This window comes from Vollenhovia emeryi, unplaced genomic scaffold (assembly GCF_000949405.1).
Source record: "Vollenhovia emeryi isolate VEMERY1.0 unplaced genomic scaffold, V.emery_V1.0 DF939120.1, whole genome shotgun sequence".
Taxonomy (NCBI): domain Eukaryota; kingdom Metazoa; phylum Arthropoda; class Insecta; order Hymenoptera; family Formicidae; genus Vollenhovia; species Vollenhovia emeryi.
Window position 1 is genome coordinate 3,840,563 of NW_011967246.1, and position 26,373 is coordinate 3,866,935.

General features: G+C 44.7%; 1 protein-coding gene and 1 long non-coding RNA gene across 6 annotated transcripts in view; one reads left to right on the plus strand and one right to left on the minus strand.

Annotated features, from left to right (window-relative positions):
* Positions 1-26,373, plus strand: part of LOC105570662 (sterile alpha and TIR motif-containing protein 1) — a 62,358-nt gene that overhangs the window by 35,731 nt on the left and 254 nt on the right. For 2 of the 5 annotated variants that reach the window (XM_012028052.1, XM_012028053.1), the window contains exons 2-9: positions 3,155-3,298; positions 5,736-5,995; positions 7,297-7,555; positions 8,458-8,625; positions 20,080-20,181; positions 21,811-23,835; positions 24,300-24,466; positions 24,702-24,923. In XM_012028052.1, coding sequence (XP_011883442.1) covers positions 3,155-3,298; positions 5,736-5,995; positions 7,297-7,555; positions 8,458-8,625; positions 20,080-20,181; positions 21,811-23,835; positions 24,300-24,466; positions 24,702-24,891 — 3,315 coding nt within the window. In that variant the 3' untranslated portion in view covers positions 24,892-24,923. Of the gene's footprint in view, positions 1-2,907; positions 2,960-3,154; positions 3,299-4,467; positions 5,361-5,735; positions 5,996-7,296; positions 7,556-8,457; positions 8,626-20,079; positions 20,182-21,810; positions 23,836-24,299; positions 24,467-24,701; positions 24,924-25,376; positions 25,414-26,373 lie in introns of those variants that run through there. The other 3 variants (XR_001009604.1, XM_012028054.1, XM_012028055.1) reach the window with 3 other exon arrangements.
* Positions 11,037-15,153, minus strand: LOC105570661. Its single transcript, XR_001009603.1, has 3 exons — positions 14,608-15,153; positions 11,957-12,576; positions 11,037-11,463 (listed from the first exon to the last, which is right to left on the minus strand). It is a non-coding gene; the product is annotated as an uncharacterized LOC105570661 (long non-coding RNA).

The window sequence follows — 26,373 nt, forward strand, 5'->3', positions numbered from 1 at the left end:
AAAAAAAATCTGATAGATTTAACCAGTCGTCTGTTAGAAAATGGACGAATCAGAATTCCTTTAGGATTTACCAGAATTCCTTTAGAATTTACCATGAAAGATATTTCATAACCAGAAGTTTGCTAGACTTCACTACAAATCAGGTAAACCCTAAGGGAATTCTGATTCGTTAATTTTCTAACAGACGACTGGTTGAATCTATCAGATTTTTTTTCAGTGCATAAATAAATTTTCAAAGACTTTTTTCAGTGTCGCCGGACCCTTCAGCCGAATGTTCGATTTACTTGTAGCACTTTTCGTCGATTTGCAATCCTCTCGCGTTTCGTCCTGACACGCTCGGAGTCTATGTGTCCTAAAGAGGGGATCACAAATTGAGACCCTATACATTTCGACAGGACTCGCGAGTCTCTAAAACCGGTTTTCACCCATTTGATTGGAAAGAATTATGGTCCTTGACTTAAGGATGCACCACCTGGTTCCGGGACTCACTCTGGTTCTCTCGGCATTCGCGCCTAACTCCAGATCTCCCCCGTGTATCTGATAAATACCGAGAGAGTTTAGTAATCCTTCTATTATTTATACAAATCTTCGTCAAGTTAGCGAAATATCATTTCGCGCAGATTATTTCTTCCGAATTCCCTCGCCGAGGAGAGCGAGGCTATAAGCCTTTCTGTGCAATAGCTTTTGTCGCGCGAAGGAAATTATTTTATTGCGCGGGAAGATGCCGAGGGGATCAAAGCGGCTCGGTTAGTTTCCCGAAAGACGCTGGATATTGCGTTGTCGCGTGTTGCACGCGCCCGAGTTCTGCGCGCCCACGCCTATGCAAATCCCGCGGAATTATCGAAAGAATGGACGGAATGCCAACGTATCGCCCATCCACGCACGTCTCGCGATAGTTGCACTTGTGCCGATTGTGTAGTTGCATTCATGCCGCGAAACGGCCCGCTCGGACGCAACGCAAATGCATACGCTATGCCGATGCACTTTGGCGCATGTCTCGCAGATGCGCTCGCGACTGACAATGAGTGGAGACTCGAAAAAGCGATCGTGCGATGCATTACATTTTATGTAAACAACAGTTGTATAGGCCAAGCGGAAGTAATTAAAATAGCCGTCGCTGGGCGGCAAAATTAAAATCAGCGAAATTTAACTCGATCGTACGAAGTGTTACCGAGTTACTGTTACCGAGACAGAAAGTATTCTTGACGTACTTATATTTCTCACAAGCTCATTTAGTATAAAACTAAGACAATATCAAAATAAAATCAATAATTATTCTCCTCCATCGAATTAAAAAGGATTGACTTACTATATTGAGACAAGAGTAACTTATATAAATGTAAGTTTGTAAATAAATTTTTTCCCCATCTTACAACGCGCGAAGTTGGCACCGTGATAATCGACAAAAGTCGAGACATACTATCATTTTATTCTAGATTTTAGAGTTTTTATTTAAGATTAAACTATTCCTTTCTCTATAACAAATATGATTGGCGCTTATATCGATCCCATTTTATGATACATTCAAGTGTAACAGCATTGGATCCGGAAATTTTTTCTGTGGGTGTGTTGCAACAATAACGGGGCTAAAAAGAAAAAGCAATTTTCCGGAAAGTAAATCTGAATGTGTTAAATTGTTAAAACTTTATATCGCATTCTTAAACGCGAGTTTGATGATTTTAACAACTGACTGGACAAAACCTAGTAATTTAGGTAATCTAGCTAATGTGATTAGTTTTCGATGTGTTCATTCTCGGTTGAAGTCTCGCGGTTCTTTTGTGAACGACTTAAACCTGGCAATGTTTGAATTGCATCCGCTGTTGCAGCAAACGAGCGACATGTTCGTGAGATTCCGCGTAACACTTGGACGACATTCATTTCCATCAAGTCGTATATCGGCTCCTTCGTAGAAATATGAAAGTTACGCGACTGCGATCTTGCTGAGCGCATTGTTGTTTATATCGTAAAATTATCTGCGTATTGTGTAACTGCATATAAACGATGTGATAACAGCGCGTAATAACTCTTTCGCAGAGATTATCAAATGCAGTTAATTTTAAAGTCGAGAGATGCCTCCGCGGCGCGGCAACTGTGCTTTTTTCGTCGATCGCCTTCGATTCGTGCAAGAGTTATGCAAAAGCACAGACATGCCGCGATACCGTCCACGAAGACAGGAACAAAAAGACGGCGTTTATTTAGGCACGTCATTTTTAAACGTCACATTCACGCTTCGTCCGCACAGTTTCGGCGCGCGATAATAACGTTATTCGCCACGAAATCCTCTCGCTATAGTTTTTTTTTTTTCAGAAGCGCGCCGAGTTACGTAACCGTATGCAGGCTGAACAATGGCGAAGTGCAACTGTCGGACGAGTTTTATCGAACGTTTATATCGACCTCGAGCGTTCTCGAGCATTCCCGACGGTATTTCCGTCGACGAGCTTAGTATTCCGTCGTACGGTAGACGCGGAATCGGCGTCCGCCACGCGAGACTAGAAAGCTTGATCACCTTTAGGAATCGGAGCGTTTACACTCGAGAGATCCGGGTTCGATCGTGCGTTTCTCGATCTGAGCTTTTTATTAACGAACGCGTGGGCTCGCTTTGCATATTTCGCCCGTTTACGCACGCGAGCACGTAACTCTTGTGCATTACCCGGTCAGATCGGCGCAAACTCTCTCTCTCTCTCTCTCACACATTTTCTCTCCCCCGTCTCTCCTTGTCTCTCTTTACCTCTTCCTGTCTCTCGTTGTGTCTCCCTGTCTCTCCCTGTGTCTCCCTATCTCTCCCTGTGTTTCCCTGTCTCTCCCTGTCTCTCCCTGTCTCTCCCTGTCTCTCCGTCATTCTATCTCTGTCTGTCTCTCTGTCTCTAGTTCGGCCAAGCCCCCGAGCTGCCAATTATTTCCCAGGGCCTATTATTAGGCCCTTGCAGTCGACGAGTTTCTGCGCCGACTTAATTAACGCGTAATTAAAACACCCGTGCGCGCGATTGTTAATACATCTCCGTTACAAGTACATAAACTAAATGTGTATGCGTGTGTGCGTGCGCGCGTGTATAAAATTTAAATTGAAACTAAATTTTGATATATACGTAAATCTGTTGTAACAAGTATCTTGGTTACGCGCGATCCTCTTTGACGACAATATTGTCTGCTGCAGATGTCGGAGTTCCCGGTGGAGGGAGGCGAAAACGGGGACATGCAGACCGTCATGGAGAACTTCCAGAAGAAGAATAATCACTTGGTGACCGGCAGAACGCACCACGTCAGCCATCATCCGCAGGTCACCACCACGTCGTCGCAGGTGATTATCTCCGGACACGGAACTCGTCCCGTTCTCCGTTCTTTGACTATCAAATATTTGACGTGCTTCTCCGACGCCGCGGGACGTTGTCGCGATTTTCTTTTTAAACGATAGAAAGACGCGTCACTTGTATTTCCGTAGCCTGTGTTTCCGCAGGAGTTGATACACGTCCTCGCGCGATACGTTTCGAGTATTTACTGCTAATTGACACGCGCGCGCGAGGCGTGTCGAAATGAATTAAAAAATCCGTCTGTGTAAACCTCAAGACTGGAGGAAATCTTACAAGTCGCCAGAAGTAATTAATAACTTCAGAAGATCACTTGACCATGTCCTGGCAAACTTTTACGTTTAAACTCGCAGCGTTTCGACCATCGTTCGCGGCCCATTTTGAGTGACTATTGTGTCAGTAAATCCGTATGGTAAATCTAAAAGAACTGGTCTTAATTTCACGAACGACAGAACATGACTTTCATTGTGATTTTTGAATAAAATCGAAATTGTGCGTGACGGAGACCCGCGGCGCGCGCACTTTCGCACACTTTGCATCTTTATGGACATTCAGCAGAAACGAGTTGCGACGTGTTGCAATATTTATTTGACCTCGCCGTGCTTCGGGGAAAAACACAATCGTCACCTTCCTCGTGACCGTTTCTTCTAATCCGAGGTTCACGCGCGAGGATTACGCGGTCTTTAATCTATCTTCCTGTCTCGTCTCCTCCGCGTCTTCTCTCCGCCAGATGAGGTGTCGCGGCGCCTCCGACGCCCACACCTGAGACGGATTTCCTGAAAGTAGACACGGAAATTGGGGATTATTCGCGCGTCACGCTTCTATCGCTGGCGATCCGCTGAAAGCGCCTAAAATAATAATCGCCGTCACTGCTCGCGCAAAGTCAACCGATTCGCCTGACTGGCGACGCGCTTTCCATTCACATTCTTGTCTAATTTATTTCTCCGCACACCGCAAGATTTCAGAAAGCTTGATTATTAATATTCGACGGTGAACAATGTAAAGAAAGTTACACGGAAGGTTACAATCGACACGTATTACCCCTTTTAGATCTCTCAGACCTGTTATACAATACGTCGTATGTCGCTGTCTGATGTCGGGACGTAGCCGATGGTCCAACGAAAAAAATTTCTTTTCAATTTCTTTGCTCTACGTTTCGACATCCGACAGCGACATACGACGCATTGCGTAACGCAGGTTCTACAATGACGCAGCAAGTCGCAAGGAATCGACCAATCACAGCCAAATATGAGAAGAACAATCGACCGCCATTGGCCGGTTTCTTGCGGCTTGCGACGTACTGGGTCCATTGTAAAACCAGCCTGACAGGCCTTAAGTATTGAATTCCCGAAGAAACAAAAGTTGGTCGCGACGCTGCACAATATTACTGATAGATAGAGGTGGAAATAGGTTGCTCGTCGAAATTTCTGATTAAGCCGAAAGTAACAATGAAATAGCGCGCATTTTCGTTTACCGGTTCATTTGTATCGCGCGTAATTTAAAGGCAAAAATCAGATTTCAATCAGATTTGAATGGTAGATTTCACATTTGGCTTGAATATGCGTTGTATGCATATGATTTTTTATGCCGGCGACGTGTATGACACACGTCGCGATCAAAGTGGCTGCGTGTCTCACGAGCGAAACCACTTGTCAGACCATCTCCGATCATCGAGCAATCGGAGGCGATCGCTCGAACGGCTGTAGGCATTTGCCACGCAATGCGGCCGCCCACGTGGATATTTTTCCATTAAAGATTAATTCCGCGCAATCTTGGTGAACCTTGGTGCCGCGTTTCAAGGTCCCTTCCCTCGTCGTTTCGAGAGAACGTTGCCTCTTTCTAAATATAACGGGGCCCTTTTCGTCTCCGGGCTCGGCCAAGTCATCTCGTGCCTCGTAATGGTTGCTGGCCCACCGCCAGCAGTCATTGCTGTGGTGCTACTGCGGATGCTGTTTACATTTTTCCCTTTAAACCTTTCTAGTTTACTCTCTCGAAGGTTCATTCACTGAAGCTGTACTTATTTCTCATTTGTACGAGGCGAATCGCCTGACTCTGGTACGTAAAGTACAATAAAAGGGCTGGGGTAAAAATCTTACTTGTGTGCGTGTGTTGTCGAATGACTTTCACAATAATAAAAAAATTGAACAAATTATTTTTACATAATATAAAAGTAATATACAAAAATATTGAGAGAGAGAGAGAGAGGGGGGGGGGAGAGAGAATTGATTGCAAGATTATCTTTTTAAAATAGATTAAGAATAAAGTCTAGAAACTTAATAAATAAATTGATTATATGGCACTCGGTACCTCTAATAGAAAGACAGAAAAAAGGAAGAGGGATAGAGATAGAAATCAGGTGGGAGGTCCGTGGCGGAGTGAATCATCTTACACAGATCTTAAATAGAACGAAAACGGCTTTTGACTCGGCAGATGCTGACGACAAATCAGAGCCAACACCAGAGTAGTAGCAGCACCAGTACTAGCACGAGCAGCAGCAGCAGCAGCAGCAGCAGCAGCAGGGTGGCCAAGTCCTCGCAGAGGATTCTCACCTCGTCTTCGTCGAGTGAGATGAAGGCGAGCTCCATGAAGAGCGACCTGACGGAGCTCAAGCGCGGCATCTCGGAGATGAAGAACATCTCGACCAACTTTTCACAACGGCTGCGCAGCAGCATGGAGAACCTCGTGGACAGGTTGGTTCAGTCCCAAGTTAATTGGTCCCCGAGGGGACCAGCTCTAATCCTTGAAAGAAACCTTGAGAGATACACCTTGCGCCGTAGATCACGGCGGTTCTTTGGATTGTTTATGAGTTCGGGATGACGAAACAGTGTTCAATGTGGGGAAAATGCGTGGTTTTCGAAAGAATTTTTAACGTGCAACATGAGTGTTTCGTGAAAACGACGTGCCATTTCGCGTGCTTTTCTTACGGAAATGATTGGTATTTTTAGAGTATCCTCGAGTTTGCCAGCGTGACGAACGTAATGTAACCATTGCAATGTGTTCCTTGGCTGTTTTGACGCAGTTATATCTCAAAATTCTCGACTATATATACGTGATAATTTATAAAAACATATCTTTACTTTTGGATTGTGTTAAATGATAGATTATCCTTTCGAAGTTTTTTAATTTTTGTACGATTTACAGTGTAAAGGGTCAAATGATAAAATTTTTCTTATAAACGGAGCATTGAAGTAATTTAATTGGCGATCGGGAATTCGCCTTGAAAGATATTTAAAATCACTTTTATTGTTAGTAATAATTTAAAGAATCGTTGGCTCCACCTTTTCGTAAAAAGTTGAAGATTTCTCGATTCTCAGTTACTTCTTCAATTTCCAGTTACCAAACGCTCGGTGATTCATTTTGTTTGGTTTCTAAAAATTCAGACACCCGTTTAGACTTCGCAGCTAAAGCTCTCGCAACTGAGCGCTCCGAAACGCGTCAACGGGGAATATTTTTGTACGCATAATTTCGATTCGCATGCTATTTTCGCGGCGGTCAGATTATTTTTAATCCATTGCTCACGTGTCGTTTTATACTTCATATAGGATAATATTGCGTTGCGATTATATCACTGTGGGAAAAAAATGCAAAGAATACTGAACGCTAATTTATCAATTTATTAATCTGCACTAAAACCCGCGTTAAAATGCTTTGAACTAGCTATGAATTCTAACCGAATTCTCTAGAATTAAAATCAGAGGAAAGTCCTCTATTACGAGATCGGTTTCTAATATGAGATAGCAGATTTTCAACACCCAAATTCAATCACGAATCTTTTCGCGCCACGATTACACGTTCTAACGATGAATTTTCCACTAAACAGGTTTCGCTCCAAGGGCAATAAATTCACAGTGGAGTCAACAGACGGTGCCTATTAATTTAACAGAAACGCCCGATATCTCATATTAGGAGCCTATCTCGTAATAGAAAGCTTTTCTCTGTATTAGCAATTACAGGCGTTTTAGTTGACGAATTTCTTTTGTGGATTCCGCAGAGATGGCAGTGGATCAGAGGAGACCGATCTTACGGAGCCGCTGGTGACTTTTCCGGATCCGGACACGCCGCCACCTGTCAGCGATGCTGTCACGCTGGCGGGCGGCTCTCCGTCCCAGTTGAGTTCCCTGAATTCGCTGAACAATCTTCATCACAGCATAAGTCCGCCGATAAACATACCGAACATGGCGAACTTACCTGCCGGTCAGGAAACTATGAAGTTCGAGCAGAAGAAAATGACCAGCGCCTCAAAAACAAAGGTTTGCAACGCTTCCCTCGTCCTCGCATATCTTCGGCGTATCCTTCGGATTATTGCTTTTCTACTAATAATTGTCAGGACTTTGTCTTTGCTGGCAATAATGTTTCACCAAAGAGAACTGTGTTTGAAGACCGAAAGTGATCGCAGGGTCGGGGACGGTATAAAAATTTACACAATTTGAAGACCATTGGACTACATCCTACTCGGACTCTATTCTTCCGAAGATCTTATTTTATTTTTATTATTAGGAATAATTAATTAACAACAGTTAACGATGGTAGTAATCGGTACATGAATAAAGTCTGGAATCTAATTTTTATTGTAAAACTGACGATCACTCATTTCAACAAGAGAGAAACGATTCTCGCAAGATTCGCGAGAGACGTTGCCCGGATTTTGCAAGTTCGATGAAGAAGAACTAGTGAAATAAAGATAAAATGCGACAGAAATGGAAATAACAATTGCAACAAAATGTAGAATGTTTGCGTCGGTTCGCCGCGACACCGAATTTCATAATATTGAAAACGGAGCCGGTCTCGCGCGCACGCTATCAGCACGTGGCCTCGCCGAGCCATTCAGCGAGCTGTCCGCAAAATAACGCGTGCCTAAAAATACGTATTTGATAAGAATTGCGCGATTGATTTAGCTCGCGTTTGCCGAGCGAATCGCGGCACACGATAGACGTTGCAAACAACGGCGATAGCGTTCAGACGCGCAGCGAATGCTTGACGGCCGAGGTGCGGCTTCCTCCAGGTAGTCTAGGTCAAGGACTGCGAGTCCTATCCTTGGGTATCGCGCGCGGGAAAGCGTCGAGACTTGGCGCCGTGCATCGTGATATCTCAGCTCGGTTTCAGCCAGTTTTCACCTTGCCCTCGCGTCTAATAATCGACTCATCCTCGTTAGGTCGTCACGGACGGATTCAGCGCCGAGAAGGCGACGGCGAACAGTGCGGAGATGAGGGCCCTGCAAGCCGGCGACGTCTCGTACAAGGAGCAGAGCGCCGCGACGGCGGCGAGGGCGCGCGTCGAGCTGGACGGCGTCTCGGCGGAGAAGAGCGTCGCTGCTGCAAGGGTGAGTGATACAATAAATGAATAGCTAGAAAGATCCTCGATTAAGGGCCGGTTGTTCCAAACCCTTGGTAAGTTAACTAATAGTTCAGTATATTTTTGTCTTTAACTTTGCTTCCAAGATATAATTGAATCGACATCAGTTAGTTGATGTTAGCTTACGAAGTGGCTGGAAAAACCGGCGCTAAACCATCCTGGAGCGTCTCGTTGGAATATCGTTGTTCGATAAAAGCAGCACGACGTTAGTACGAAGAGCAAATTAGAAACAAATGCGAAGACGTATGAAAACGAAGATAAAAATATAAAAGTAACATATAGGTAGGAAGTCACAGGCACAAAAGGGAGTGCGAGAAAGTGTCCCGCAGCAAATAAACGCTCCGCACGAGCTTTCTCGCAGCCGAGAAAGCCGCAATTGCGTAAAACTGTATGGCTCTCCGCGCTTATTACTTCCGGCGTGAGTACAGTGCGCGATCGGTGTCACGCGGTGCATTCTCGACTCCTCGTGTGGTCAAAGACCCCCGTGTGCGTAAACAATGCGGTGGCCCGATCGAGTTAAAAGTCGTGACGTGGGTGGACCGGGGGACTCTCTCTCTCCTCGGAGGCGCTCCCGCTCTCCGAGAGCCTGACCTTCCTCGTCTGGATAACAAAAGGACCGGGAGGAAGACTCTCCCCCCCCTCCCCGTGGGCGCGGCAGAATAATTTGGCACGAGGTTCCCGCGCGAGTAAAAGCGCGCGATTGCGGGGGTCGTTGACACGCGCCGTGCGTACGTTGCGTTTGCGTTGCCGCAACGGTATCGAGGGGGTCTTGTCGCGTCGCACGCTAACAATAAGATGAAAGCTGCGCTCTGTGCGTCGGGAATAAAGTCCCTCGATTTAGCCCCGCACCCTCAGAAAGGATTTCTGCTACCGGAACAAAAAATAGAAATAATCAATTCACCTTTGTTAAGGGAAGTTAATTGGACATGACGATATTTTAGTTGCGCCTGGTATTTAAGCCTAATCTACAATGTGCTCCTTGCGTCTAGAAACATTCCATTTTGTGGCCAATAAATGCGTTTAAAAAATTTGCGCAAGTGGATAAATTGTATATCATGCACGGTACTATTGTCGACAATTTTTTTAAGCGTTTCGATTTGTTTATATAAAATTGAATGTTTCTAGATGCAGAGAGCACATTGTAAATTAGGCTTTAAGAGATTCTTTGTGACAGAAAAGAACGGTATTTCGCGAATAAAAAATTGCCTTATCGTCCAGCGGCTATGTTCTCTCTGGATTTAAAATACCTGTAACAATAGGCAACGACGCGAGACAAAGTGAGTCGAGTTGCACTCGAATGCGCCTCGAGGCGCGCATCTTCACCTTGCATAAATCGCATAACATTTTCGCTGAGTAACGCGAGCCGAAGCTGCGATTTCTCATCCAATAACGACCGCAATCGCGGCCTTGACTATCGGCCAAGGCAGTGATTTCGCAAAGGAAACGCACGCCACCGCGAGGTACGAGCAAACGTCGCGACAGGCGGATAGTACGGTCTCGTGTAATCGTGAGACGACGTGTCGTTCGACACGAGAAGTCGGTTTGGCTTGCGTTCAGAAATTCGCACGCTGCTGACTCAAGAGCCACGTAGTAGCCGACCTAGCTGATTCGTCTAAATTTAGATGACGACACGCCGCCGGGCATAAATAATCACGAAACGAAAGCTCCTTCCACGCTCGATGCGGGTCACCCGATAGAATCGAGCTTCCACGATTGAGAATTCACCCCACGAATCCGCGATCTTTCTCTATGAGGAAAAAATGAGAAACGAAAGAAAACCCCGTAACTGCACGGAGGGAACTTTCTCTTTAAATTTATCCGGAAACTCATGTGATCGTGGGACAACGTGACATTTTGAAGAACTTTGTGAGAGTTTTTGAAAGTTTACCAGTAAGATATGCACCAAATATAATTGCTAGTAAAATGTATGGCAAAATTTCCAAAAAACTCTCAACGCCACGTTGTCCCTCGATCACGTGATTTTCAGGATAAATTTTAAGAGAAAGTTCTCTCCGTGTGGCAAGAATCGTACTTGTGAGTTCGGGAGAAAAGTATTCGGAAGAAAATATTACATATATAACACACACATGTTCTAATGAAGAATTAGTTTGTTAATTTTAAACACGCATACAGTGTATGTCTTAGAGATACGATTAGATATGTAACGTCAATTTGCAACTCAAAGCTAGAAACTTAGTTTGAAATTTAAATACAATGTATGCCTTGGAGATACGATTAGATATGTAGCTTCAATTTGTAATTCTAAGCTAGGGACTTAGCTTATTAATATTAAAAGAAAATTCATCCGCGATAAAAATATATGGGTTATTTGAAAAGTTATCGGAATGTTGTTTCATTTTTTTTTTAAATTACCATTATTTTTCACCGTAATTTTTCTTTACATCGACGCGTTTGTGTCACGTATGCTTCCTGGTCTCATTATCGCATTACGAAACTTCGATTCGTCAAATGGTACAAAATATCCGTCACAACTGTCTCTTTTACTTCTTCGTTCGAAAATCTCTCCCGAGCAAGGCGTTTCTTCAACCGTGGGAATGAAAATTCGACGAAACTAAGTAGGACGAATGGGGAGAATGCGACAACAAAAAAGTTGTACCGTACTTCGTTTGATACTTAATCTCAGTGGGGATAATGAGATACGCTGTTCCAATGAGCCGAAGATCCGGGCTCAAATCCCCCCAAAAATTGTCGGTTTCTATTGGGTTGCTCCGCCTCGGTCGCCACCTCACGATGGGATTGGGCGACCCACGGAGAGCATCTTGGCCTGAAGGCTTCCACAACCTTTCTGCTAACGTGAGAATAAATGCCTTAGCAGGATGACTGACTTGTAAGTTTAAGACAGTTCATAAAATATTCACTATTAGTACCCGAGTCGAGTATTTGGTCCCGGAATGGGCCTCAATTGTTCTATTCTGTCTTCAGTTGGACCTCGGAGTCGGTTTGAAACTCCAATTTGAGGCCCCGATGAGTAAAAAATTGTGTTTAATCTCTGTCTAATCCTCAAAGAGAATGTAACAAAATATTTCACCCTCTTTGAAACCTCGTAGGCCGAAGAGGATCTACTGAACCTCTGTTGATTACACTCGCACAGGCTTCTTTACTGTCAAAAATGGCGACTCTTTTCGGTCTATCTGACGTAAAAAATTCAATAGATTTTCTCCGACACAAAGACCTTAGTTCGACCGCATTGCTCCCAATTAAAAAATTATACGAACTAAACTGAGGCCAAGATATTGGTAATCATACAGTGAAATTGTTACTTTCGTGTGCTTACGTACGTTTATTCGTTGCAATCGTTGTCCTCGTACATTTAGGACTTGAGATACAAGACAGTTACTGTGCGTTACTTAAAACAAAGACTTGCATAAAACATTGTCTCGAAAGTAATCAGCCATTCTGCTAAGGTCCATCTTCGTCTTTGTAATGGCGTGTAGGCCTCCGGCAGGCAGTAATACAGTCACGACTGACCAATAGCCTTTGTCTGCTAAGGCCCTAAGGGAGATACGCAATTGGCCGCCTGCGGACCGGATCCGGCCCTCAAGGCCTTCCAATCTGAGCTTGGCCCACGGAAAAAAAATGGAAACAAACTGAATTACTAGCGCCGAATTGTTTCTTGGTCAATACAAAGAGGGCGAGAAACGTAAATTCAAAATTTAACTGCTGGTATAATCACAAATTTGGCCCAAAAATCTAGTTGCGTTTTCCCCAAAGAATAGATAGGAAGCCTCTTTGATACGCGGAGTCACACAAGAACTTTTTGGATCCACGTTAGATGATGTTGAGAACTAGCCTAGCTCCAACTAGCTGCACTTCTATGGCTACTATTGCTACTAGTCACAGCGGCACTTTGAGTTTATTCACTTCAAAAATTCACGAAGATATATGTCCGTTCAAAGATCTGTAAAAGATAAATCCATGTGATAAAACGAATTGGAGCTTGGCACGTGTTCATAGAAGGGTTGGAACCTCCCGTTTAACGTATGTCTATGTGCGAGTGCCATCTTCATTTAAAGAACTTTTCAAATGACTCGTGTAGAGTATCTTATCATTTTGAAAAGATCACAAATATTATATTTTTATATTTTTTACTTTTGTTACATAAAACGATTAACTTTATACAATGCATTCTGAATTGTATAAATTTTTATTACCAAGAAATGGGTAGAAACTCTTTATCAAATTGCGTACTCCATGCTGTGCCTTTGTGCAAAACAAAAACCATTTCAGCCATCAGATCGCACGTGTTCTACGTATCGCGCGTTGCTTTAATTTTCAATTTGCGTTATTGTGTCGCGAGAAGTCGCAAGGAACATTCAATCTCCCAAGTACCACATTTTGCATCATTTCGATTACGAAGAGGGGGGGGGAAATAATTAATCTTCCAAACGCACGGGCGTTCCTTCGCTGATGGCATCTTCGCGTGTAACGCGTGGGTAGATTCAACCGGCAGCAAAAAAGCCCCCGACTGGCTCGGAAGGAAGATGAATCGTCGCGGGACGAAGAAGACGCGGGGGCTCACGAGGCTCGAAAGTCGCGGACGGTTGCGTGCTACTTCGCTCGTGGGTGTGTACGGCCATTATTTCTTCCTTTTTTTTACGCGTCGCATTGTCCTTGACCCCACGTGTCGGCCTTGCGACGCGACGCCCGTGTCAGCGCGCGCGAATCTCGGCGCCTCGCTCGATCTCGTCGCGTGTCATGTCCCCGTATAATTTGCAAAAAATTACACGAAATTTCGAATAACAATCGACCAGGCATGTCTCGCAGGAAAGCACAATTAGATTTCGGAGACAATTTACCGCGAATCGTACGATCGCGCGCGCGCGCGATAAATTGAAAACGAGACACACACCCTGTACATACGTGTCTGATAAAAGCACACAATATATCCCGTTACACTTATCTCTACACGATTCGCGGCTTGAAAGCTTTCCCGACAGATGCCGCCAAACTTGGGTAAAGAACAACGTCTTCGATGTTGTCTCATTGTCGGAGCAGACCGCAGCGGAATTCTATAAGTGCTTGTTGATAAAAAGATCTGTCGATTAATACGATTTTTCCTCACGTTTATTTATATCTTTGGAATATTTTTATCCTTCTGGCAGCTGGCGCGATAAATTTCTTTACCGCGGGAATGAAGAAGTCGAGAAATTTGAGTTTATATAGATATGTACTTGTATCTTCATGCATGCACGTATATCTATATTTCGTTCTACCATGTTAGCGTCTTGTTATATAAGATGTTGTTGGAGATAATGCGTCAACGTGAAGAGAACGATAACTAAGAAGGATTTCCCACTTAGACCGATGCAAGTAGTTCCTAGAACAGCAATGTGACGTTCGTGAGACCTAACTTCGTGAAACCGAGTGGTTACTTCAATGTGTGAGCTCTTCAGATTTTAGAGACATTAATTTGAAAACATTAGTGTCGTCAATTGTTAGGAACTTTGCGGTACGTTTTAAAACGCGCACACGTTTTCAATCGTCACAAATTCCTCGTTGTCCTAATTGGATATAAATATACGGAAACTTTATCGAAAGAGAGAGGGAGAGTCAGGGAGGGTCAGGAAGAGTCAGAGAGAGTCAGGAAGAGTCGGGGAGAGACAGGAAGAGTTAGGGAGAGACAGGAAGAGACAGGGAGAGTCAAGGAATTTGGACGATGACAGCCTACTGTCTCGCATTAGAATCCTATCTCATAACAGAGGACTTTCCCCTACGTTTTCCAACTCGAAACTGCGCGCCAACTATTCGTTCGTCCTAATATTCGAATTACCCTCTAAAGTTTTTGAAGCGAAAATACTACCATGGAGTGAAATGTTTACCCTATTGGAGCGAATATCTACTCCAACAGATTGAATATTCATTCCATTCGAGTGAATATTTCACTCCAAGGCAGCACTTTTGCGCGAAAAATTGTAGAGAGTACCCTTACCAGAGATTCTTTCGCGATCGTCTACTTTCTTACTTCCTTTTCCACACTTCTCAAAGACATCGCCCTCGTTTCCATGGCCAAACGGCGGAGAGGGAGGGGGTGCAGACGGTAGCCACGGGGATGACCGAGTGCGAAAGCGAGTTCCCCCTCGTCACAACCCCCGGGTCGATAATCCGCCACCCCCGCAAAAGGAGCAGTTCGTTCGCGACGTTGCTCGTCGTCGGTCGGTCGGTTGGCTGGTTGCATGTTGTATGGGACAGCAATTGTCGAGGCTGACGCGGGGCTTTTTCCCGTGTCCGAGGCCCCGTAAGAACGCGATGCCGCGCGACCATCCTCATCCACGAATCCTCGGAGACCACATCGCCTCGCAAATGGTACGACGATCTTGATGCTCAGAATCGAACGTTCTACTTTCCTCGGGTCGCGAGGGTAACAAACAGTCTCGGTGTTATTCCCCCTCGCCGTTGTTCGCGCGAAGTCGCCTCGTTTTGCAATTAACAGGACGAGAGGAGAAGCAATGAGATCCGCGCGTCGCAGCTCTCGCGCCAGACTAGCTTCGAAGCTGCCTTGAGAAGTGCTGTTAGAATCGGGGGATGGTTCCGAGCTTCCGAGAGCGGCGGTGGGCACGTCACAACGACGGAACGTTAAAATAGAGTCGTGCACCTTGTCGGCGATGACAGAGCTGTTGTTTGGTTTGCTGTTCATTCAGTGACGCGACGTGAGATCATTGTTCAGATTTCGGTGAGACGTCGGAAGACGTGCCAAGAGACCGGCGATTACGAATGCTGCTAGGTGTCACCGATACGTCGGTAGACCGCGATCGAAATAGAGCGAGCGTTTCGCAGTAGTTGGAATTAATCGGTCGATCGCGACGGCGCGTTTTCAAGGACGCGTCGCCGGCGACACGCGAGGGTTTTCCCGAAAAACTCCGGAGCGGCGCCGTCGCCGGGTCGAGCGATAAGAGTCGCGACGATAAGGAACTGATGAGGGTTCGATAAGCGCTGCCTCGGCTAACAATAAGACAGCCGCCAGATTACAATTGATACACAGTACTCTGGGGGGGAAAAAAAATATCTTTGCGTTACTGAATATCGACAGAACTAATTGAGAGAATTGATCACGAGACACTGTAGTGTCTCGCGCCAAGTGTAAGCGTAGCTAGTACACGCGTGCGAGTTGGTATTACTTGAAAATCTCGGATGTAGATAGAATAGCTAATTGCGATTTTTAGTTACGCGGGGCAAAATTCGCAAAAGATTAGAGATGCGAACAATCCAAATACCTCGATTACTAATTGTGGGCCCCAAAATGGGTTGCTGTCTTTTTCTTCCCAGAGTAAAATGTTTATCAAGTATAATTACTAGTAAAATGTATGGTAAAATTTCAAGAACTCATAAAGTTCTTCAAAATGCCATGTCGTCCCACGATTACAAGATTTTCGGGATAAATTTTAAGAGGAAATTCTCTCCATGTATGAATCGCGGTTTCTCTCTGTTCGCGAAAATTCGGCTTGCGGGTTCACGACGACGGGGATGATTTGTGGAACACAACAGAGCGTCGTATATACAGATTTACCGTACATATTGTATATTGCATAATCGTGAAAGAGATTTTGACCTCGACTTTGGCCTCGACTTTGACCTCCTAAGATCGATGCGGAGCCGATCGTCGAACTTTGATATATCGATATGATAACGTATCGAAATTGCAGCTATTAACGTAACAGAAACAAGAAGTGTGTGCCGCATTTTTAACTCGTGCGTCGAACGTTACATAACAGAGGAGAGCCGTGCACTTTGTCACTCGTGCAAGAAAGACACGCGCACAATTATAGTATTATCTGAAAAAGTAAAAAATTGCAGTTTTATCTAGAAAAGTGAAAAATTGTAGTGTTATCTAAAAACGCACTCGGGCCAATGATCGCAAGATTATTATAGATTAACAATTAGTTAATTGAGTGATTAACAAACTAATTATAGAAACAAGTTTCACGTAAACGTTGCGCAATTGCAACTCATTCTATTGTCGTATATCTTCCGGTCTATTTAGCCGCAAGAGTCGTTCCGTGTTTACGATAATTTTTCCGCGAGAATGCAGACGTGAGCGTTGAAATCACGAGCGGGGCATCAAAATTTGTGTTTATTACCGTCCGTCCGCGCGCGCGAATTCGAAACGAGCGGCCGAGTCGTTCGTGAGATGAATTCGCTCGTGAACTATTTCTAGGCAGGTCGAAAAATAGCAGCAACGGTGGGACCGCTGTTAAAAAGCCGCTGCACCGATTACGCGATTGACGTGTGGAAATGCATTTCTCTCTGTCTCTCCTTCCCTCCCTCCCTCCCCCCCTCCCTCCCTCCCTCCGACTCTCCCTCTCTGCTTTATGCGGAACGAAATTAAACTCTCTCGGGTGGTGAATCACACTTAAGCACAGTCCAGATTAGTTTACGACGCGCTGCCATCACACTCGGTGATCTAAAGCTCCCGTGCTTTCCACGACTCGATCGGAAACGGTTAATTTGCTTTACAATCATTATAGTTCGATAGCTGTCAGACGAAGTTTGTCTTGCAGTTCAATTTAGTCATCGAACGCACGTGTAAAATGTGGAATTAGTAACAAATAACAAAGCAATTTTCGAGATAACAGAAAGTAATTTTGTTGAGATTAATTAAAAAAAATTGACATTATTTACCGAGGCTTATAACGCAAGACATTTTTGATTAGGAATTGATTGATTACCGAGTATGTTTAATTGATAATTTGAAACAGAATTGAATGTAACTTTACCAAAATTATCGGCAGTCACACTCTCATTTTTCGCGGAATGTTTTTTTAGACAAATTATGAATTGCCTTCGGAGAGGACATTTATAATTTATCTTACGTGTAAAATGAAAGGAAAATAATTATAACTATCGATTTTTGTATCAAAGGTGTGATGTGAATCTCAGTTGAAATATGAGCGCGCCGTGGCCGATACATCGTGGAATATTGCACCGGAAACGGTTCGAACGCTCGCGATTGGTAAGTCTGGAGGAAGTTTCGACTCGCATCCCTTTTCTTCGCGCTAATAATCTCGTAATGAGCCGATACAAATTTTTGTCAAACGATTCCGTAAAGCCGCACATTTTCGAGAGAACGTCTAGAAGGTTCGTCGTTGACGTAAATACCGTTGAAAACATCCGCCGGTGGGTTACACGGAATATCAGCGTATTTAAAATTGAGGGTTTGTTCACGTCACTCGAAATTTTTCAAAATTCCGCAAGTGACCGATCTAAGAATAAAGCACAGCCGGCCTTGCGCGACGTGAGTATACGTCACTCGTAAGGGAAGTTGAGCGAAGAAATTTGTTCGAATGTTCTCAAATACTCCACGAAAAGAAGCGATAAAAGAAGATGCACGCGGAATTAAGAATTGAGACAGGAAAGAGCAGAATAATCGAACTCGAAAGATAAATCGCGCTTTCGGAAACTAACGAGACCTGCCTCGAGAATAATTTCGGTATCAAACCCAGCAAGAGATGTCGAATCGGCATCAATTTGAAGGTGTCGATATCGATTCGACAACGTTTCAACATCGATCGAACCATTTTCCACTGGGAATACATTCAAATTTGTGACGTGAAGATTATTGTAGACCAGAATTAATTGTTCTGTTAATTCTATTTTTTACCGGAGTGCGAAATTCGCGACAACTCGAGACGACACTCTTCGATATCCGTTAATACGCCCATTCATTGCATTATCATTGACGTCATGAATTACAAAGCAAGGTGGCAGACAGTAGGATCGGTTCCAGCAAAATCGAGCTTAACGCGTAACAGGCGGCTGTGATGACACGCTCGACGAATTATATTTAGAGAAATGCGTCGGGAGAATCGGAGCGAGAGGAGAGAAGTGGACGAGGAGACAAAACGACCGGGATCGACGAGCCTTCGACAATGCCGATCATTGTGTCGCGACGTCTCGAGGGGGAAAGTACCGTTGTGTTTTCCGATACCGGGAGAGGAGCGGCGACAGTGATAAAAACTCGATATTACATCGAGTATTTAACTTTTCCGTGCGATTGAATGCCTGGCCTTTATCAAAAATCGATTTGGCCGCGATTAAGTTTCGTTTCATTATAATCGTTCGGATCGAAGTGCTCCTCCCGCTCTCTTCTCTCCTTGCAACGATAAGGTATTCCTTTTTAAATATGATGATGATAGATTAAAGAATAAATGTAACGATTTCAATCTTTTCGGTGGTCAAATATTTTGCTGCATCGTCGAACCTTCGAGTAACCTTTTGTATGCATATTCGTCATTTTTCCGCGATACTAATTTAATCTAACTAAATTTTAACCCGGTCCTTTTTAAGGATTCGCACAGTAATTTAATTGGCTACCTCCAGCTGTGCCAGGTCCTAAATGGCGTTTACGTTTGTAATTGAGCTAATTTGATTCAATATAACGGCAGAACTGTTCAAATGGCGAAATGCTGAATGTTTAAAATGATTCGCGATGAGATTGTGGAATTATTACGCGCTTTCTTGCTTTCTTTTTCGCGATGTATTTATATATACATCGTGCTATAAATACATTTTTGCGTGCGCAATAATCTCGCGATTTCTCGATTCCTCGCGCGCGCGCGTCCGTTCAGGATGAGCCGGATGAAAGATTAGAATGACAGAAGTGCGTATTTCATTATGCGCTACTGCTCACGAAGTGCGTGTTGTGCCTGCGTGTCGGGACGTTGAAAAAAATCGTATCATACTGAGTACAGTGCAACAGTTGTACTCTCTCAGTACGAGATGCTATCGCCTATCTGCTACTGCAAATTAGCGAATGCGCCATAAGTGGACCTTCGATAATACGCGCTAATTCCCTGCAACGCGCGACGGAACGTTATACAGGGTGTCCCGGAATTAAATGCAATTTTTATCAGCAGCTCGCGTCGTCGAACTTGAACGTGGTTTTTTTCTTCATTTCTGTCGGCGGAAATTAAATTGGGCGAAGCTAAAGCAGCAAAGCGAAAAATTTCACGGTCCCCGATGGCAAAGACACGTTTCTTCCGAATCGCTAACGCCCGATCTCTTCGCGATTAGACACATTATATTTTGTGCAAGTAAATCAATACGCTTAAAAAATTTATTTGCTTGCAACAAATTTTTTAAACGTATATCGATTACAAAATAGAATGCTTCTGGATACAAGGAGCACACTGTAGATGAAGCATAACAGTGGATGGTAATTATTCTGTGACGAGCATCGATTCTCCTCGCGCGATAATATGATAATGAGTGATGTTAGTGTTTGATAAAACTTATGGTATTGCAATTGGTATAGTAGATAATGAATTCTCGTGGAGAAACAACCGGAGGAACATAGAAAATCCTTTTTGGCTAATTGCAGGATTTTCCAAAAGAGCGACTTCATGCATCTTGATATGTTGAATCTATTATAATCGAGAGTGAAACAATGTTTGCTTTTCTTCTTCAGGAGCAGAGAAGCTTGAAGGCTGGTGATCTCTCGCATCAGGAGAGCAACAACATGGCAGCATCCACTATGAAGCTTCAGAGCGACTCTTTTACCTCCGAGAAGGTAAGCGAACGCTTCTTCTCATCATAAGTACTTAGTTACGGAAAAACGTGGGGGACTACAAAACTTTTTCGATTGTCCCGACGCAAACGATCGCGGAAAAGCGCGAGGCGCATTTTTCCCGGCTTATGTTCGCACTTCTGGCGGTTCACCAAGGTACGCGCGTTAAAACGTCCGCGTACCGACAGCCCGAATCGTAAATCGCCGTCTTTAACGACGTTGGGGAACCGCGAGCGACGACTACGCCGCGTTTTGGCACGCAAGGTCGCGTCGCTGTTCAACGCTGCTTCTGCGTCCGCGATGCGACGAGCGGTGATTTAAACGCCGACGAACTCGCGATTGGACCCCCAGTCGAAAAGCGGACTCGCGTGATTCGAGAAGCTCGCGAGAGATTTCGTAAAGCGGCAGAATCACACTCGCACTTGTTCGGGATGATGCTAAGGAAGTGCAGCCTCGACTCGCGAATGGTAAGGCGTAAAATTTGACAGATTCGAAGACGTCAACGTAACATCAGATTTCTATGTTTCTCGTATTCGCGGGTGTTGTGCGCGCAAACTTTACATGCTAATTCTGCATGCTAGCCGGGTTGGAAAAGTTACTTTATAAAAGTATCTAGGTTTTCGCTAAAAATGTAACTAGTTAGAGTTACAAGTCATCAATTCTGAAAAGTGCCGTGTTACAGTTACTCAAAAGGTAACGAATTGTTACTTTGCAGTTACTTTCTTGCAACGAAAATAAAAATATCAAATTTGCATTCGAATTGTAAAGCGTCGATGAAGGCGTTCATGCGCAGATGCAAGGCCTAATGCGATCTGTGGAGGTTTAAAATATACATATATAAAGTAACTATTAGTGTAACTATTAAATTAGTTGCTGAGTTAAGTTACAGATGGAGAGAAAGTAACGAAGTTAAGTTAGAGTTACCAGAAAAGTAACTGTAACTTCATTACAAGTAACGAGTTACTTCCCAACCCTGCACACTAGTATAGCGTAATGTATTACCCGATATACAATTCTTCTTCTTCCTCGTGTATTAGGCTTAAAAGCCTGTTTTATCCAGTTCGTTCTGGTATTCTGAGCATTTGGTTGTATTTCATCTTCAGTAGGCTGCTAACCCTGCTGAAGGAAACCTGCAATCTGGTGGGCTCTACCTCTAAAGGGGTATGTGTGGCGAGATACCCTTGGTGGTTGCCACTTTCCTTCGGGAGATTCCGAAAAAGCCAGCGGTGTTAAATCCGTGGATTTAAACTTGGATCTTTCCGTTCATCTGTTTACTAAGCAGAGCACATTTCTCTGCGCCGCCCTCGCCACCGATATTCAATCTAATTCCTGATGATTTTCAAACCTGATGAGAATGAATGAGAAATCTTATCAACGTTCCCGATAACATTATCTGCTTTTCATTACTACTTTGCGTTAAATGCCATGCTAACATCTCAAACATCATTGAGAAAAGCACTCTTCGAGATACGAAGCACTCCTGTTCCGTTCACCGACGAGTAGTGTTCCTAATCCTTGTCAAATTCGACAATGCCCGCGACTTCTTTCCTCAAGACCTCCTCGGCGATGTCTTTGCCGATCTTCCTCAAAATTTCGAAAGTGATCGACAGGCAATGTTTTCGTGTTTCGCAGAAAGCGATGGCAGCGCAACAGCAACGACAGACAGTCACCTCGACCGGCATCTTCAACCACGAGAAGCACATGGCCTCGAGCTCGCAGTCGAGCATCACGATCGCGTCCAAGTCGGGCGTGAGCTCATCCAAATCGATGATTAGCGCGGCAAGCGCGGTTAATCAGCTGATGAACGGCATGCGACCGCCGACGGCCGAGGACGAGCTGTTATCCTTACCGTTGGACGACCTGGACCTGCTGTGCTCCAAGTCGAATCCGCAGGACGTGGACTGCGCGATCGCCAAGTACTGCAGTCTGCTCGACAGCTTCGTGGAGCGGCTGAAGGCAAGCGCCGACAGCGGCAAGAGTAGCAGCAGCGGCAGTAAAGCGCCGCAGCTGTTGAACAGAGTGAACGAGATCATCCGAAAGGCATGGGCGGTGCCGACGCACGGCCACGAGCTGGGTTACACCCTGTGCAACACCCTGAGGACGCGTGGCGGTCTCGATCTGCTCATGTCGAACTGCGTCGTGAACGATCACGAGCTACAGTTCTCGTCGGCCAGACTACTGGAGCAATGCCTGACGACGGAGAACCGCGCCCACGTGGTGGAGAACGGCCTGGAGAAGGTGGTGAACGTGGCGTGCGTGTGCACGAAGAACGCCAACTCGGTGGATCACGCGCGCGTCGGCACCGGGATACTCGAGCATCTGTTCAAGCACAGCGAGGGCACCTGCAGCGACGTCATCAGGCTGGGCGGACTGGACGCGGTGCTGTTTGAGTGCCGGAAGAACGACGTGGAAACTCTACGCCACTGCGCGGGCGCGCTGGCGAACTTGTCGCTGTACGGCGGCGCCGAGAACCAGGAGGCGATGATCAAGCGCAAGGTGCCGATGTGGCTGTTCCCGCTTGCCTTCCACAATGACGATAACATCAAGTATTACGCCTGCCTGGCGATTGCCGTGCTGGTCGCCAACAAGGAGATCGAGGCGGCCGTCCTCAAGTCCGGCACCCTCGACCTAGTCGAGCCCTTCATTACGTCACACAACCCCTACGAGTTCGCCAAGTCGAACTTGGCGCACGCTCATGGTCAGAGTAAGAACTGGCTGGAGAGGCTCGTGCCGGTCCTGAGCTCGAAGCGGGAAGAGGCTCGCAATCTGGCAGCTTTCCACTTCTGCATGGAAGCGGGTATCAAGAAGCAACAAGGCAACACCGATATCTTCCGGACGATCGGCGCGATCGAGCCGTTGAAGAAAGTGGCCAGTTGCCCGAACGCGATCGCGTCCAAGTACGCGGCGCAGGCCTTAAGATTGATCGGCGAGGAAATCCCGCATAAACTCAGCCAACAAGTGCCCTTATGGTCCACCGAGGACGTTCGAGAATGGGTGAAGCAGATCGGTTTCGCCGAGGTAGCACCGAACTTCGTGGAAAGCCGTGTGGATGGCGATCTGCTGCTGCAGCTGACGGAGGAGAATCTGCGCGAGGATATCGGCCTGACCAACGGTATCATGCGCCGCAGGTTCGCCCGCGAGCTGCAGAATCTGAAGAAGATGGCCGATTACAGCAGCCGCGACACCGGTAACCTGAACAGCTTCCTGCAGTCGATCGGCCAGGAGTTCTCCATCTACACGTACAGCATGCTGAATGCCGGCGTGGACAAGGACTCGATACGCAATCTGTCGGAGGACCAGCTGCTGAGCGAGTGCGGCATCACCAACAGTATCCATCGGCTCAGGATACTCGACGCCATCAAGAACATGCAGCACAATCAGTTCAGCTCGTGCGAGTACGAGTCGCCCGACAAGTCCCTCGACGTCTTCGTCAGTTACCGCAGATCGAACGGCTCGCAATTGGCGAGTTTGCTTAAGGTGCATCTGCAGCTGCGCGGCTTCTCGGTGTTCATCGATGTCGAGAGGCTCGAGGCCGGCAAGTTCGACAACAACCTGTTGCAGAGCATCAGGCAGGCCAAACACTTCCTCCTCGTGCTCACGCCCCAGGCTCTGGAGAGGTGTATACAGGACAGCGAGTGCAAGGATTGGGTGCACAGGGTGAGATATATGTTTCCTCTTGTTCTTCATATTGTTAGAAAGATCTTGAGACTTTTGTTATCTCCAGTTATATGCCACTTGTTTCTTCGTTTTAGTGTCTCGAAATTAGCAAAAGACACGAACGAATTTTTCAATTCAATACAATTATTCAATTTAACATATTTTTGAGAGAACTTGAAACATAAAGGAGAGATAGCTTCGAAAATATCTCTTTCACTAGTATCTTCTTTTCTTCTTTTCACGAGGGGAAGAAGTTTTTCGGATCGTCAAACATATTAACAGATGCTGTAGAGAAGCTAATAAGATTAAACTTTACTTTAAAATATTAATATGTTACGTATCGTGTTATTGTTTCTTAGTTTTACGCTTTTCGCCGAATTATGTTAATTATACATAAGAATGATCGAAAAGCTCACCTTTTGCAACGTGCGTTGTATCAATTTGCGCTTTCGATTATTTTATAGGAGATCGTTGCCGCATTGCAATCGCAATGCAACATAATTCCAATCATCGACAACTTTCAATGGCCGGAACCTGAGGAACTTCCTGAGGACATGCGAGCGGTCTGCCACTTCAACGGTGTCCGCTGGATTCACGACTATCAAGACGCTTGCGTAGACAAGTTAGAAAGGTGAAAAATAACCAGTTTCCTTTTTAAATTTTATTTCTGTCCTTTTTTTGTCAAAGGGGCATTGGCTTCGAGCAAAGACAAAAAGACAGCGCTGTTTTCTACCTAGTGATGAGATGATATTATTAATAATAATTGTCTCATCATTATTTCACTTTGATAACGTGATACAAATATATCAAAGCATGATCTGTACGACAGTTGTTAACTTTCCGGTGTTTGCTTCTCGTGATCGTAGGTTTATGCGAGGCGAGATACCTATGAGAGCTGATCTGTCTGGCGGAATTCCGCGCAGCATGGCTCCCAAGGACGTGACCCAGCCGAGCACACCGGCTAACACCAACATGCGGCAGCCGCCCAACTATCAGCGAATGCACAGCAACGAAAGCAGGGGCAGCGACAAGGATTCTACGGGCGGGCGAGACTGACTAGACGGCCCGCCCACAGCCATATCGAGCAGGTAGTTATCCCTGATAATTTAGCATATAACACCCTGACGTTGGTTTGATGAGCGAATCGATTCGTCAATGTCCAGAAAAAAAAGATCTGAAATTTGCAGAATCCATTAACACCCCGGTACCAAGAACCAAACCCCGACTGATTGATCAACTGTTACAACTAGTTCATTAATATTTTGAAACAACTTCATTAAAAGTAATTGAATAAGGAAAGAGAGTTTGGTAACAAGTCATTGAATTAAGTTTTATAAATTGACAGTCTTTTAATAATTCATATTTCTTACGAAAAATATTCAAACGAGATTCAAGTGACAGTTACAAGTGGTGGTGAAAATCTTGAATGATCTGAATCATTGAAAGTTAGTAAACTCTTTGCTGGCCGCTAACGAATCGATTCGTGATGTGACTTTGAAGCGAGCTCTACTAACGCAGCGCTAATTTCTTTTTTCACGCAGCCAAGATTGCGAATCGCTCTATGACAATCATGACTAGGTCAGTCAGCGATACAAATTCTTTATCGATGTTCAAACGGTGTTAATGTGTCGCCATCCTGCCGCTTTGCCAAACCCTTACACTGAATCAGTCCCTGGTACTGTCGATATCATTGCACTTTCGGTTCCAAATGTATTACACATAGATACATGTGCTTGTGCTGCAAACGTATAGTTTATAGTGAAGGTTTAGATAAGTTTTTGTCTATTCGAGTGTCGAACGCTTATTACATAGTCTACGTGTGGAATAAATTAAATTTTTAGTACCTTTAATTAAATCTTTTAGCTAGTAGACGATACGCTGACGAAAATCAATAAAAATGACTAAATAAATTTGACTTTTTGTTGTTTAGCGTAAATCTTTTAATATCGAATTTTTCAATGATGCTAATGTTGAATTGTTCATTAACGAGAGTTTCGCGAAAGTGTATACTGGTGAACGCAGTAACTTAAATTTTCCACACGTAGACACTAATGTCTATGTACATGATCGTCATGCATATTATATTTATGTTATATCTAGAAGTCTGGGTAGTAAAACTGCATGATGTAATTGTATCGAATAAGTCTTCGGTGTTTGGTAGGAATATGGAATAAATAATTTCTCGAATGAAGCGATATACCGTAGAATGATGATTCTATTAACAATATTCAAATTAATATTCAAAATTAAGAAATTCAAGAGTACTAGAAAATTCTTCAATATCGCCAGCGATAATGAACAACGTCAGTGTTTTCTTGACCATACCTGGCATGTTTAATAATACAGAAAGTTTATTGCGAAAAATATTACCTTAGCCAGGATTTGAACCTGGATCTCCCTACACTCTAGGCGAACGTCTCGGTGGTCGAATTGGTGAGAGGTCCAGGTTCAAACCCTAAGTAATATTTTTCGCAATAAATTTTCTGTATTATTAAAAATACCAGGTATGGTCAAGAGAACACTGACGTTATTACTAGG